Raw genomic sequence first — 15,236 nt, 5'->3', positions numbered from 1 at the left:
GTATTTAGATTACTGGTGATTTTACTGCTAAGATTTAAAACATGAATAGTGACTGGAATGCTGCAAATCAAAGCTGATGGCTCACACCTGTAATCCTAGCTATTCAGAAGTCGAGATCTGAGGATCTCAGTTTAAACCTATCCCAGGCAGGAAAATCCATGCAACTCTTATCTCCAGAACACCGGAAGTGGCACTGTGGCTCAAGTGGTAGAGAGCTTGCCTTTGAGCTGAAGAGCTCAGAGACAAGCCCCAGGTCCAGAGTTCAAGCCCCACAACCGACAATAAAAAATGCTACAAATCATTATGAATAGGAATCAGATATGTGAATAAACAAGCACTTATAGTGCATTTTCCCTGTATACAATGTATGTTTTCAAAATAAGAAATCGCGTCATCTTTGTAATCTTTGTAAATTTGTTCTTGACGCAGACTCAACATTTCAGAATACTATTATAATTTTTCAAAAGCTTATCAGTCCATAGAATTAGATTTTTTTAATTACCTAAGTTTCTTATCCAATATGAATTGCATAGCACATACCGAAGAGCAAATATGTCCATTTTGTATTTTACATGCATCTTTTTTGTTGTCGTTTGAAATCGATTCTACTGTCCTAAACTATTTGTGATATTTTACATTTTGTCTTAGATAACACTGCCAGAATTTTAACCCGAAAAAATGGCTTCAACAGACATGAAATCAGCACCTATCTCTTGCCTGTGGTGATATCCGACAATGACTACCCAATTCAGAGCAGCACAGGCACGCTGACCATCCGAGTGTGTGCCTGCGACAGCCAGGGCAACATGCAGTCCTGCAGCGCCGAAGCCCTGCTCCTTCCTGCGGGCCTCAGCACTGGAGCCTTGATTGCCATTCTCCTCTGCATCGTTATCCTGCTGGGTAAGACACCACCAGGGCAGCTGGACCACCTCCCAGGATCCTACTCATTAGGTTGATGAATAGGAAGTGTTGCTATTAAACCATCTTCCTCCCCTTTAATAATGCCAAAGCTTTGAAGGTCGATTTAACTTAACGATTCAATATTATTTATATGAAAATACCTGTTCAAAATGTGCATTTGTGTAGATATTTTTGTATGTGTGTGTGATTGGAACAACCCATTGCTCCAATATTGTTTAGGGTGACAAGAACTTATTCAAAAGCAAATAAAACTGGAAAGAAAGGAAAACTTCATGTCTTTTAGTACAACGCATGGCATAGGGTGGTCTCAGTAAGAGCATGTGAAGGTGAAAGGCCAGCCACACAACTCTTGGTAGCTTTGCTGGATGTTGTGATGGAACCAGATGTTCTCTGAAGGCCCATGTTCAGAGGTCAATGAAGAAATAATGATAATAATCAGAACCCCCAATTATTTGATAGCCAGCCAGTCTTTGCACCCATGTGGGGTGTGGTAACAGACCCTACTGCAGATTCCTGGATCATCCTCCAAACTGTTATTTTCAGAGAGAGTGGGAGCTGAAGCAGTCGGCAGAATACAGTATCTTCTCTGCACTACCCCCAGCACATTTGAAAGCTGGATATGAGCAGATCTCAGTAAGATAAGACTGATTAATCTTAATTTCATTTGTCAGAATATGTATGAATTGATAAGATTTTTATTTACCATTTAACTTTCTACAAGGCATGAGGATACATTTCTGTCATCCCAGTTACTTGGGAGGCTGAGAATAGAGATTTCAAGATTGAAATTGCTTTGGCAACATAATGACACAAATACACACACAAAATAACTCCACAAAATGAAATTTAAAGAAGTAAACAAAGAACAATTTGGCTTACTATCAATAAAGTATACACATTAAGAAAAGCCCATATACATAGTTTCCAATATTTGAATCAAGTTAAAACATGAATTATATATTACCTGTTGGAGTACATATTTTAAATTGTATAGGTGAAGTCATGCTGCTGAAATATTTATTATAAAAGAAAACACAGGAATATTAAACATAGCAAAATTTTATTTAATGTCTACTAGCTATTGAACACTCATTAGCACTCTATAAGATTTTTTTTTCCATCTTGAATAAACTAAGTGTTACATTATGGATAGTTATCTATACTTCATGCATAGTCACAGTAAAGACTGGACATGGTTGACATATTCACTAACGCTCCCTAATTATTGAGTGACTGAGCCACAGCACCTTGCTATTAGTCCCTGCTTCCTTAGTTTCCAATGACATCTGCAGATTACTTCTTGTTTTTTTATCCTTGTGTACGGTTCAGGTCTCCCTCACTCTTCCACACTCACTGAAACAATTGTAGAATAGCCTTTAACCTGGTTTACTTGTCTCCAAAATAATAATACTTGGTTTTATACCCTACAAATATAAATAATTTATATATATATTTATATATATTATATATATATATATATATATATATATATATATATATATATATAATGTTTATGTGGCACCAAGGAATCGAAACCAGGGCCTCATGTATACTAATCAAGCATTATACCACTAAGCCACATTCCTTACCCACATTTTGTGTGTGTGTGTGTGTGTGTGTGTGTGTGTGTGTGTGTGTGTGTGTGTGTGTGTTTGCCAGTCATGGGGCCTGAACTCTGGGCCTGGGAACTGTCCCTCAGCTCTTCAGCTCAAGGCTAGCACTCTACCACTCGAGCCAGAGTGACACTTCTGGCTTTTTCTGCTTATGTGGTGCTGAGGAATCAAACCCAGGGCTTCATGCATGCAAGCCAAGCACTCTACCACTCAGCCACCTTCCCAGCCCCAGCCACATTTTTTTAAATGGCTGTTGATAAGCACCTCCTCTCCCCACCACACACACACACTACAGTGTATATATACTTTCTAGTTGCATAGCTTAAAAGTATTGCTGTGGGGAATTCTTCTAATCCTGATTGAAAACCATTTTCTGACACTCCAAACATCAGAGAAATAAATTCATACTTGGAACCAATTGAAGTACATGTTCACTATCCTCCCTCTCACAGGAACATTGTTTATTGAGCAACATTGGTTGATAATAAATAATATAGTGTACCATCTTTGAATCACTCATTTCTGTGTGTCCATGAATATACAATTGAGACAAAATACAGTGAGATTTTTAAAATTAAAATATATATTCTCCTATTTTGTCAGCTTGTTTATTATAATCATTTTAGCCTCAAAAACACATAGAAATTCATTAAGACTCTTGATTTTATAGGATTAATAAAGTTCAAGGTTGACAACACAAATTTGAAGACAAGTAGTCTGAGCAATATTAATAAAATAAGAAAAATCACTGGATATACATTTATATAACAATACAATAATTTTCATTTTTTTATTTCTATACATTTTAGGTTTTTTTTTTTTTGGTTGGTCGTGGGGCCTGAACTCTGGGTCTGGGCGCTGTCTCTCAGCTCTTCAGCTCAAGGCTAGTGCTCTACCACTTGAGCCACAGTGCCACTTCCCGTTTTTTTTTTCTGCTTATGTGGTGCTGAGGAATCGAACCCATAGCCTCATGCATGCAAGGCAAGCAATCTACCACTGAGCCACCTTCCCAGCCCTATTTTTATACATTTTAATACACCTCGTTCAAGAAATAAGGATCACTCTCTTATTTTCTTAATTAATTTATGCCTGTTTCTCTAAATCATTTTAAATAATCAAGACCAAGATATTTGGGTGAGATACAAGGAGGAAATTCTATTGTAATCAGGAGTGCTGAAATTCACATTTCCTGTTGAGTTCATATTATGAACATTATTTTAGTTGTTAATACCAGTAGCATTTATTAGAATTTTTTTTACAGAAGAGGTCTTCTTTCTAAAAAGTATGTTTTTCTGTAGCTCTAACTTTTTACAATGCATTTACTCAAGGTTTATACATGTTTCTTGTAGTTAATTCAAAATTGTAACTTACATATTCAGTTTGTAATTTAATCTAACAATGTTGGGATAGTTATAGTTGAAGGCTTTTAATTTAAAATAAAGCATATATCTCTAAAAATTTCTACACATCTTTAAATCTGCATGATGTCCAAATAACTTGACCAGTTTTATTTTTAATGAGTTCTTTTAATACAGTGAGGGGGGGAAAAAGCCAAGGAAACCCTTGAGCCAAGCTTTCTAGTAGAAGTCAATACATACCTTGTGAAGAATGTTGTTATATATAGTTTAGCCGGATATGAAAAATTCTCTTATTAGGAAGTGAATTCAATTTTTCTCATTTTAATGTAGCATGTTATGTCACTACTTAGGTCAAAAGATCAATACTTCCTGTAAAAAGAGGAACTAACTTCTAGCAGTTCTTAGAAAAATAGGTAAACTCTAAGTCACTCTACCTGAAGAATCTTCCACATTGCTTTAGAATCGAATCAGAGGAACTACTCTTGGAAATCTGATTAGCTAAATGCTTCCCCACTCAAACATAAATAAATAAATATATATATATATATACACACGTATAAATATATACACACACTATATGTGCATATATATGTATATATGTGTATGCATGTGTACATATATATGAACATAGGCACACGGTGAGTCTTAGGGTGTAACTTGGCCGTCCACACAGCTTTCTTTGCTTTATAGCTTATTGATGGCTTATTCCCGACGTGTGCAGAGAGGACTGCTAACGGACCCTCTTGTCTTTCTCCCAAGTTATAGTAGTCCTGTTCGCAGCTCTGAAGAGGCAGCGCAAGAAGGAGCCTCTGATCCTGTCCAAGGAGGACATCCGAGACAACATCGTGAGCTACAACGACGAGGGCGGCGGCGAGGAGGACACGCAGGCCTTCGACATCGGCACCCTGCGCAACCCCGCGGCCATGGAGGAGAAGAAGCTCAGGAGGGACATCATTCCAGAAACACTCTTTATCCCCCGGAGGACGCCTACCGCCCCGGACAACACCGATGTCCGGGATTTCATCAACGAGAGGCTCAAAGAGCACGACCAGGACCCCACGGCGCCGCCCTACGACTCTCTGGCCACCTACGCCTACGAGGGTAACGAGTCCATCGCCGAGTCGCTGAGCTCCTTGGAATCAGGTACTACCGAAGGAGACCAGAGCTACGACTACCTGCGAGAATGGGGCCCTCGGTTTAACAAGCTAGCGGAGATGTACGGCGGCGGGGAGAGCGACAAGGAGACCTGACCAGCCCTGCCTTGCCAAGGCGATCCTCATCCGGGAGAGCGGGAAGGAGGAGGCCCTGCCCTGCCCTCTGCCCTGCCCTCTGCCCTGCCCTCTGCCCTCTGCCCTCTGCCCTGTCCTCTGCCCTGCCCTCTGCCCTGCCCTGCCCTCTGCCCTGCCCTGCCCTCTGCCCTGCCCTGCCCTCTGCCCTGCCCTCTGCCCTGCCCTGTCCTGCCCTCTGCCCTGCCCTACCCTCTGCCCTTCCCTGCCCTCTGCCCTTCCCTGCCCTGCCCTGCCCTCTGCCCTGCCCTCTGCCCTGCCCTGCCCTGCCCTCTGCCCTGCCTTCTGCCCTGCCTTCTGCCCTGCCCTGCCCTCTGCCCTGCCCTGCCCTGCCCTCTGCGCTGCCCTGCCCTGCCCTCTGCCCTTTGCCCTGCCCTGCCCTGCCCTCTGCCCTCTGCCCTCTGCCCTCTGCCCTGCCCTCTGCCCTGCCCTGCCCTCTGCCCTGTCCTTGGACGGTGTCTCCACTTCCCCATATTTGAGATTCAGGAGAACGCTCCTGCAACTCAGCACAAACTCCCCCATTTCTTCCTTAATTTGCTCATTACTTACATTAACTCTTTCCTATAGGATGTCTCCTGGAATATATATGACATTTTATTTAATCACTTCCAAAAGCCAAAGCTATGGAAATTTCGTGTTGTCCATCTTAGTAAATAAAAAGAATTTCAGAAACACAAACAGGATAGTTGTCCCTTCCGTAACCTCACAAAGAAGCGCTTCTGTTAGATTCCTGCCCTGTCCTTGCAAATAAAGCTTTTCAAAGGTGAAGAAAAAAAATAAATAATAAAAAGGAAATGTATGGCCTATCCTGTTCTGTACATTAAATTTAAGAAAAAAATGTACATGTGGTGTTAGTAGGTGTGGTATGCAACCTGGTATACAAACGTTGTGCAATTTCATTTCATCAAATTCTATCTGCTAATGTTTTATATTTATATTTTTGTATTTATTTTTTAAAAAAATAAACCGGTTTTTACAACTATTTTGTTTCCAGCTTCTTTTATTTTCCTCCTAGGAAGAAAACTTCTCCAGGAAATAAATACCTTGCTATAAAATTACATTAACTACAGGTAAGAAGAAAGTCAAAGTCATGATAATTAATATTGAAAGCTCTAGCCAAATTAATATAGAAGGTAAGAATTATTGCTTCCAACAAGTTTTTATGCTAATAGTAATCATTTGCAAGCCTCTTAAATATCTATCATTTGAATAAATTTAAAATACTGCTGTACTTGTAGTAAGATATAATTTAAATTATGTTCATATTTGCTAAATTAGTTCCCAGAGGAGTAAAACTTTTTTTCTTACTTTATATGGCATTCTGTTACTGAATTTTATAAGCAATAGTAGCTCAGATAGAACTTAGATTGAAATAATAGTTTAGTGGGAAAATATATTTGCTTCTTGTGATGAGTTAAAAATATCTAGTATGGATAGCCTTAATGCTGAAAATTATATGAAGATAAATTTTCAAAAAAAATATATATATTGCATATATGTATGCAATCCATTGCATATATATATATATATACAATGAAGTCTGCTTTTCTGTCAGTAAATGACTCAATATACAGCAAAAGAAAATACAAATATGGGCAGTGAATCATCCAAAGTTAATGAGAATGGGAGTTAATTGTCATTGATTCCTTATTCCTCAAGCAAACATAACTTTTATATGAATGGAAAGTTTATGAGATTGAGATACACAAGTACCAGACTACATTGGAAATGAGAGATGTGTGCACTAATTAGAAAAAATGCTACAGTTTTGAAGTAAGTGAGGGTGACATATTGACATATAGTTAATGCAGAATTAATTATTTTAATCTTTGCTGGCATGTGGCAAGGGATGAGACTTTGAAGTTTTTGTTTTTATGGAATGGTCATTTCTTTTTTTCTCATTTCCAGCTCACATCCTTCATCTATACATGCTTTGATCTGTACGGTAGAATTATTGTGGAAAGAAAAACAACCAATGTACTCTATTCAAAAGTAGACTCATACTTAAAATTCAGGATGCATCAAATCACACATATTAACGATTCATCTGAAGACTTCTAGTCGAAGAACGTATGAATTCATACTGAAGGCTTACTCTCGAAAACCCAAAACCTTCTTATTTATATTGCACTGCAAGTAGGGAAATACCTTTGCTATCTTAGAATGATTATTCATTAAAGGCAAAATTGGCTACATATGAAAAAGGAAAAGAAAAAAATGTGCATTATACACTATGAATCAAAGCATAACTTTAATTACAAAACAATTTTAAATATTAGGCACTGTTGTTTGACATTGCTATTACAGATCAGCCATTTTTTATTACTATTGTCTTATTCAGTTATTTTCAAAGTGACATTGTCTTTTATTTTGTCATCTAAATATTTAAAATATCAAGGATTTTGACAGTTATATCTGGTTTCATCTAAGATAAATTTCTGAAAATTATTTTTCTAAGGTTTAATTCATGTTTGTTTTTGACAAGACATGGCCAACATTATACAGACCTGTTCAGTAGTAGATATCCTAATTGCTAGTTAGCAGTGGAAGTGGTATGTTAGCTTTGACTTGTTGATAGTCTTGAAATCAAATTGTATGCATATCTTGCCTAATTTTATAAATGTTCCCCTTGCAATTATGCTCTTCCAAAGATATGCCCAATGTATGCATCATGTTAAGTCTAAAGTTTGTTTTCAGCATAAGTTGGGCAACATCTCTCAATATCATATTATTGATTCTATTAAGCCAATGTGGGGTTTCCAGTTATCCACCAATTTATGACCTTCATGAAATATTTATTGAGAAACTATTATAAAATAAAGGAATGTTTTACGCTTAGACTTGTAATAAATCATATATAAATATATAAATATGTAATTCTAGAAATAAAATGAAAATATAAAATATTATTGAAAAATGTTTGAATTCATTAAAAAACTAGCCTTTTCTAACACTCAAGTTCTAAATGCAAAATTATAAAAATTGTTCTGCCTTCCCTTTTAGTAATTTACATAATCTGATAAATAAAAATCAGGCATAAATCTATTGTTCATTGGAAATAATAAACAGCTTCCATTGTTCATCAATACACTCAATAATGCATCATTTGAGGCTGACATTTCTTTCTAAACATAAATATATATATATTTATAATAGATAATGTTAGATAACTATAATTGTAGACATTTACTGGTAGATTTCTACACATAAACTATTGCTTAGGTATTCTAAAATAACCTAATATTTAAGACTAAGGATATCTTCATAGTTTAGTACATTTGTCAATATATTAACCCAGGCTTATAGAGATTATATCTCTATTTTAAACGCGTGTATTCATATATAAATTAAAACTGTGATAGACTCATTCCACAAAATAGTCAAGAAAAATGGCTGGCAAGCTCAGTTACAAATATGTGCCAGGCACCAGTGGCTCATGCCTATAATCTTAGCTACTAAGGAGGCTGAGATCTAAGGGTCACCGTGCAAAGCCAGCCCAGGCAGGAAAAGTCTGTGAGACTCTTATCTCCAATAAAGCACTAGAAAACTGGAAGTGGCTCTGTGGTTCAAGCGGTAGAGCGCTCGCCTTGAGCTGAAGAGCTGAGACATAGCGCCTAAGCCCAGAGTTCCAGACCACGACCGACCAAAAAAAAAAAAAAAAAACCATGTACAGACACTCATTAAACGATTCCATCTTCATGTGTATGTGTATGCGTCCCACCTTTCACTAGGTACTACAAGACCTTGTTTTTAAATACTCACATCAAAGAGTAAAAGGTGGAAGTAGTCCTGCATTTATCCAAAGTGTATTATTCACGATTAATAGCTACCATATAAGATTGTTTGGAGGATTAAAATTAAATAAAGCTCATATATTTTCAATTTATTTCAGAGCCAGAATGGCTGAGGCTTTTCCCCTAACCATTTATGAACACAAAATTTTATATGTAGGCTCAAAGGTAATAAGACAGTATGGAAAGTGAGAAATAAAAGTACTTTAATTCAAAAATGAGCTCTGTCTTTTCCTCTAGTTCTAAAGGAAGTCCATGATGCCTGATAGTGACATTCACTTACAGAATTACAGATCTTTTTTTTTGCTTTTTTGCAATTTTTTATTGTGATTAGTGATTTGACAAATTTCACAAATTTCACAGCATTGTGGGATAGTGATACTTAAAGTCACAAACACATTCTAATCTTCATGAGGCAAATTGTCTTTACTGTAATCTAAAAAGTTTGTGAGTTCTATGAGCTTTGACAATACAGTTATTTCTTCCACATTGGGTGGTATGTACATTCCTTTCCTTTTGCTTAGTGTCAGCTGTTCCCTCTTTCCCACTCATTCCCTCCCTCCCATTGCTGCCATTGAGTTGCTTTATTCGTTTTGATCAATGTCCAGTGCATCTGAAGGGTCCCGCTGTTGTATGTTTTCCTCTGGTTTTGTGTCCTCCTCCTAGTTTCCCTCCGATGTGCACAAACATACTATGTATGTGGTCAGCAGCATGGGGTCATTTAGTAATGATTGCACCAGGTGAGTGGAGGGCCTTTGTTTCTCCAGTCTTTTTTACTTTGTCCTATCACCTTAGTTTGGGATACCATGTATCATTTGTCTCTTTGCTCTTGGCTTAACTTACTCAACATGATTTCTTCTAGTTCCATCCATTTCCTTGCAAATGCCATTATTTTGTCCTTTCTAATGGCTGCATAATCTATTGTGCATAGATACCACAATTTTTGGATCCATTCATCTGTAGTGGGACATCTGGGTTGTTTCCATATCCTGGATATTGTGAACAGTGCTGCAATAAACATGGAGGTGCATATGTCCTTGTATCCTGGTACCTGTTGTTCAGGATAGATGCCTAGGAGTGGTATGGCTGGATCATAGGGGAGGTCAATATTTAGCTTTCTGAGGACCCTCCAGACTGCTTTCCAAAGTGGTTGTATAAGTGTACATTCCCAACAGCAGTGTAATAGGGTTCCTCTTTCTCCCCTCCAGAATTTGTTGTCGGCTGACCTTAGGATGTGGGACATTCTGACTGGGGTAAGGTGGTATCTCAGGTTTGTCTTTATTTGTATTTCCTTTACACCCAGGGATGGTGAACATTCAGAATAACAAATATTATTTGTAGTTAATAACAATTCCCTTATCATTAGTTATTATTATTCAAGCTACTATTGGGCCCCATTTATTTAATTTATTTAATTCTATCATCTTCCTTATCCATATTAATTTACTTTCATTATAAAATTTTCAAAAATGAACATTCTTTTTATCTATCACAATCTTTTAGATATTTATCTGTCCTTTCAGAAAATCTTATCTTTATTGGTTACATTAAGTTACTCTGGGTTTAAATACTATCATATTACACATAATAAATCATTAATAGAATAGCTAGTGCTAAAACAACTTCTTGTAGGAGTCTGGCCATGAGAACTATAATTATCATCTTAAGATTAGTAGTCAACTAATTTATATCTAAATTCTTCCAGAAATTCCGAAGATTTCTAAGACCTAACATAAGTATGATATTCTTAACACATCCAGAGGAGTTATGTCTATTTCCTCACCGAACACACCTCACATCAGTTCTACTTGGCATCTACACACACTTCCTTTCACAATGCTGTTTCTCCAATGAGTTGCTTAAACCAAACTCTTGGAGATATCCTGACTCCTACTTTATTCTTGATGATACAGTTCTCACATTCCAGCAGTTTGATTTGATTTATTTTTAATAGACAGATAAGTTGAGTACATCTCCCATTTCTATTCAGTGGCCCCTGACAAGACATCTTTGGCTAATTAGAAGTATTTGTGTTCCTTTTTCAGATCTTTTTCTTGTCTTGGTCTAGTTAATAACAGAATTCATGTTAGGAGAATCTTTCACAATGAACTTCTATGTGGTTGTACCCTTTTTGTAAACTTTTTGATTGTTCTTAATTTTAGAGTACAAGAAATAATTACAATAATGTTCTAAAACTCAACATCTCATTCTTTCATTGTTCCTTATTGTCCCATGTTGAAACTATTTCCTTTTTGTCCCATGTTGTTTCTCTACCTTGTTTAAATTCTAAAATAAGATTGTAGTGTTTCTTCAGACATACTACAATTTGCATCTTTGAAATTTTAAAAATATATATTTGCTATGATTATTTTCTGTCTTCCTAAGCAGTGTAAAACACTGCCAAAGCATACATTTTTGTTAGCAAACATTTCCTTCATAAGGATTCTCCATGCAAAGAATTGTTTCCTTCTGTCTAGGTGCACAATAAACACTTGTTGGGGAAATGACCAAATCTTTTAACACTTAATGCATTTTTACAACATTTCTTTCTTTCGACAGTCAAGTTCTCAAAGTTATGGGAGATATTTTTTATGTCTTATTTCCTCATTTTTTTTTTTGACAAACATTTTGCTTCCATAAGGTAGCATATCTTGGGCCACCAAATACTAAAGGAGTTCTATTTTTTTCTTCCTACTCAAATAATCATCAACCATTGTAATGTACATTTAGTTTCTGTGTGTTTTGTTTGTTTGTTTGTTTTTTCCCTATAGAGTAAGGGCATTGGAGTTTAATCATAAGGCCTTTTCACAGGAACCTGGCTCCAAGGAGGGAAAAGTGAGAGAAAACAGATATCAGGGTGGGGTTTGGCAAGATAGGAGAGAATGAAGAAAGGGGCCTCACTGCTCAAGATGCATTGTTCTCATTACAACCCTGTTGAAGTGAATACTCTCTGTATAACATCCTAAAGGTAACAACAATAATAAAGAAGAAAGGCGGAGGAGGCGGTCATTTAGGGCTAGCCTAAGACCACATTCTTCCACCTTTGCTTCCTTTGTAACTGAGATTACAGATCAGAATCACCACATCCAGCTTGTTGGTTGATAAGGAATCTTAGCAGCTTTTTACATTAGCTAGATTTGAAACATGATCCTTCTGATTCCAATGCATTTGAAGCTGAAATAGTTGGTGTTAAATCTAATCAGTAAGAACCGTAGTCAAAAGAGCAAATGAACGGGCTGGGAAGGTGGCTCATTGGTAGAGCGCTTGCCTTGCATGCTTGAGGCCCTAGGTTCAATTCCTCAGCACCACATAAGCAAAAAGAAAAAAGCCAACAATGAGAAGTACAAGTTGTCATGTCCAAAATGAGCTTTACAACGTCGGGGGGGGGGGGGAAGGAATAGGATTGGGATGGGGGGAGGGGGGAGGCTGGGAAGGGATGTGAAGGGTAAACAAAGGAGGAGGCTGCAATGCTTGGTAAGAAATGTACGCATTATCCTTCCCATGTAAGTGTAACTCCTCTGTACAGTATGTTCACAAATAAAATAAAATTAAATTAAAAAAAATAAATTCTAAAAAAAAAAAAAAGCCAAAAGTGGCACTGTGGCTCAAGTGGTAGAGCGCTAGCCTTGAGCTGAAGAACTGAGGTTCAGGCCCCATGACCGGATCCCCCCCCCAAAAAAAGAGCAAATGAAAACCATTTGCACTGTTTTCGTTCCTACTCTTATTATAAATGTGGTTACCTACTCTTATTATAAATGTGGTTATTTTAGAATAATGCATAAAGGAACACCATGAGTATTCTCTATCAAAGTAAAGAATTGATACAGGAAAGTATTAAAAGTTTGTAAAAGTGTAACAGAAAACTGGTAGAACATTTGCAAAAACTTTTTTTTTTCCAGCTGTGGAATTATCCTGAATTTGGAACATGACATTTACAACTCCACAGGAAGGACAGCACAGAAACTTCATTCCCACATTTATCTGAACAACCTCCCACACGATGTGAAATATTTAGAAGCATGCCCCAGAATTGCCTAGTCTTTACTTCTTTCCCTTCAAATTGATTCAAAATGGTTATCTTTCTCCATGTGGATACTGTGTGTCGTTCTGCTTCCGCTTATGCTATTGCCATTATTGTCTCTACTAACAAACATTAAATAAATCTCCCTAAGTGATTTTATGAAAATCACTTCATCTTTGTTTAAAAAACAGTCAGAAAATCCAATGATTATTTCTGCTTCTTGTACATCCTTTCACATTTGTGTGAAAAATAAGACATTAGCCTTATGAAAATATCCCTTTGAAAACCTTATCAATTAAACCCATAATCAAATTCCAGGTATAACTTGCCTCAAAGAGTTAAATTTTATTGTAGTCAGAATTTTGCAGCAATTGTAATTACTCTGAGCAGTCAAATGGAAGCAGATTTATGACTAGTTCCAATGTAGGAATGTTACCCTGTGCTGACAGATCTACTTAATTTAGGTGAAACAACTCTTTGGTTTTTAGGTTACATTTGCTTAAACACCTAAACTTGATAAAATGCTCATTCCAGCAGGGCACTGGCCATGTAAGTAGGTATCGCTTATGCTCATTGAGTGATTGATTAAGCTTGGCAATGCAATACTTTGTTTTCTAATTTTGGCAGTGTAGAAAATGTCAGGTTCCATACCTTCCCTCCCTCAACCAAAAAGGCAACATGTTTCATTCATATTTGAAAAAAGCATATTCTAGAAATGTCACAGTAACCTTTTAAGATGACAGTCTCTGCCTAGGAATTCTTGACAGCAACTATGGGCAATTATGCCAGCTATATATTGAAACTTTTCTACAACATCTTCTCCAAAGTGATAGCCAGAGCAGACAGCATGTAGATGATCCGATGGGAGGAGGCAAAAATCCAATGTACTCCTCTATAAACTTTATTTTTTTTGAGGCAGAAATAGAAAAAGGTGAACTTTAATCTTCCACTTGTTTTTGCTAGTGAGCTGGCTGATTTAACTTTATAAAGATAATCTCCTTGTATCATAACTCTTTCAAGCTATGAAACTGAAATTTCTCTGAATTTATAATATTGGATAGGAAACACAATACTGTTTCAAGACATGTTCATTAGTGTATTTTTTTCAATTTTACTGAAAAAGGAAAGAAAGCTAAAGAGAAAGTAAAGTTCATTATCCAAGTAATTGAAATGTTATTTTGTATCTTCATAGTGATGGAGTTAAATACACCAATGCCAAACATAAGCACTACCTTTTTTCATATATACCACTGTTTTTTTTATTATGTTTTAAGTAAATATAGAAATGGATTTCAATTCAACATGTCATTTTACCAGTGCTATGCATCTTGGTCACTTCTATCATTCTTCCCAAAACTTTCCAAACTTACTCATCAGTTTCACTATGTATATCAACTGTACATTGGCATGTATGTTTTATATATATATATATATATATATATATATATATATATATATATACACTATAATTGCCTTCACGCAGTCTTCCTCTCTCTATTGTCTCCCCACCCCTGCTGGGCAACACACGTTCAAACTTTCTGGTATTAATTTGTTAAACTGCAACTTAGTTGCTCAGAGAAGAAACATGATTGGAATTTTCTCCTGCATATAACATACTTTCATCAATTTGTGTTTGTACAAATGCATATGACCTTGTATATGTTTACATACATATTTATAAGTTCCACATGATTCCACATATGAGAGAAAATATATGCCCTTTTTCTCACTGAGCCTGACTTAGTTAACATATTTTTTCCAGGTTAATCCATACATTTCCTTTCAAAAGATGTAATATTCTTCCTGATCAATAAGTAAAATTCCTACATCTATCCATCTATCTATCATATTTATATATATTTATATATAGATATATGTGCATATATATATATTACATAACACATTTTCTTGATCTATTTGTTAACTGAAGGGCATTTGAGCTGTTCACATTGCTTAGCTATGTGGAATGGTTCAGCAATAAATATGGGTGTTAAAGTGTCTTTACTATATCCTCATTCTATCTTTAATGTGAATGCATGAAAGAGCAAGAGAAAAGAAAGAGAGAGAGAGAAAGAGTCCTTACATACAATAATTACTAGGTGTTTTTTTTAAATCGTGAAAATGTTGTACAGAGAGGTTACAATTACATGAGCAAGGTAATAAGTACATTTCTTATCAAGCATTGTTGCCTTCTCCTTTGTTTTTCCCTTACCATTCCTTCCCTTCCCCCCTCGCCCTAAATTGTA

General features: G+C 36.4%; 1 protein-coding gene across 7 annotated transcripts in view; it reads left to right on the top strand.

Moving 5' to 3' along the window:
* The window catches only part of LOC138841502 (cadherin-10), a 168,353-nt gene extending 158,148 nt beyond the window's left edge, over positions 1-10,205 (top strand). For 4 of the 7 annotated variants that reach the window (XM_070042227.1, XM_070042224.1, XM_070042225.1 and 1 more), the window contains exons 11-12: positions 649-900; positions 4,652-6,160. In XM_070042227.1, coding sequence (XP_069898328.1) covers positions 649-900; positions 4,652-5,142 — 743 coding nt within the window. In that variant the 3' untranslated portion in view covers positions 5,143-6,160. Of the gene's footprint in view, positions 1-648; positions 901-4,651; positions 6,161-6,193; positions 6,249-7,086; positions 7,452-10,177 lie in introns of those variants that run through there. The other 3 variants (XM_070042231.1, XM_070042230.1, XM_070042229.1) reach the window with 3 other exon arrangements.
* The last annotated feature ends 5,031 nt before the right edge of the window (positions 10,206-15,236 follow it).

Source organism: Dipodomys merriami, unplaced genomic scaffold (genome assembly GCF_024711535.1).
Source record: "Dipodomys merriami isolate MVZ:Mamm:240054 unplaced genomic scaffold, mDipMer1.0.p SCAF_32, whole genome shotgun sequence".
Taxonomy (NCBI): Eukaryota; Metazoa; Chordata; class Mammalia; order Rodentia; family Heteromyidae; genus Dipodomys; species Dipodomys merriami.
The sequence above is the reverse complement of the archived record's forward strand: the minus strand, read 5'-3'. Positions and strand labels throughout refer to the sequence as shown.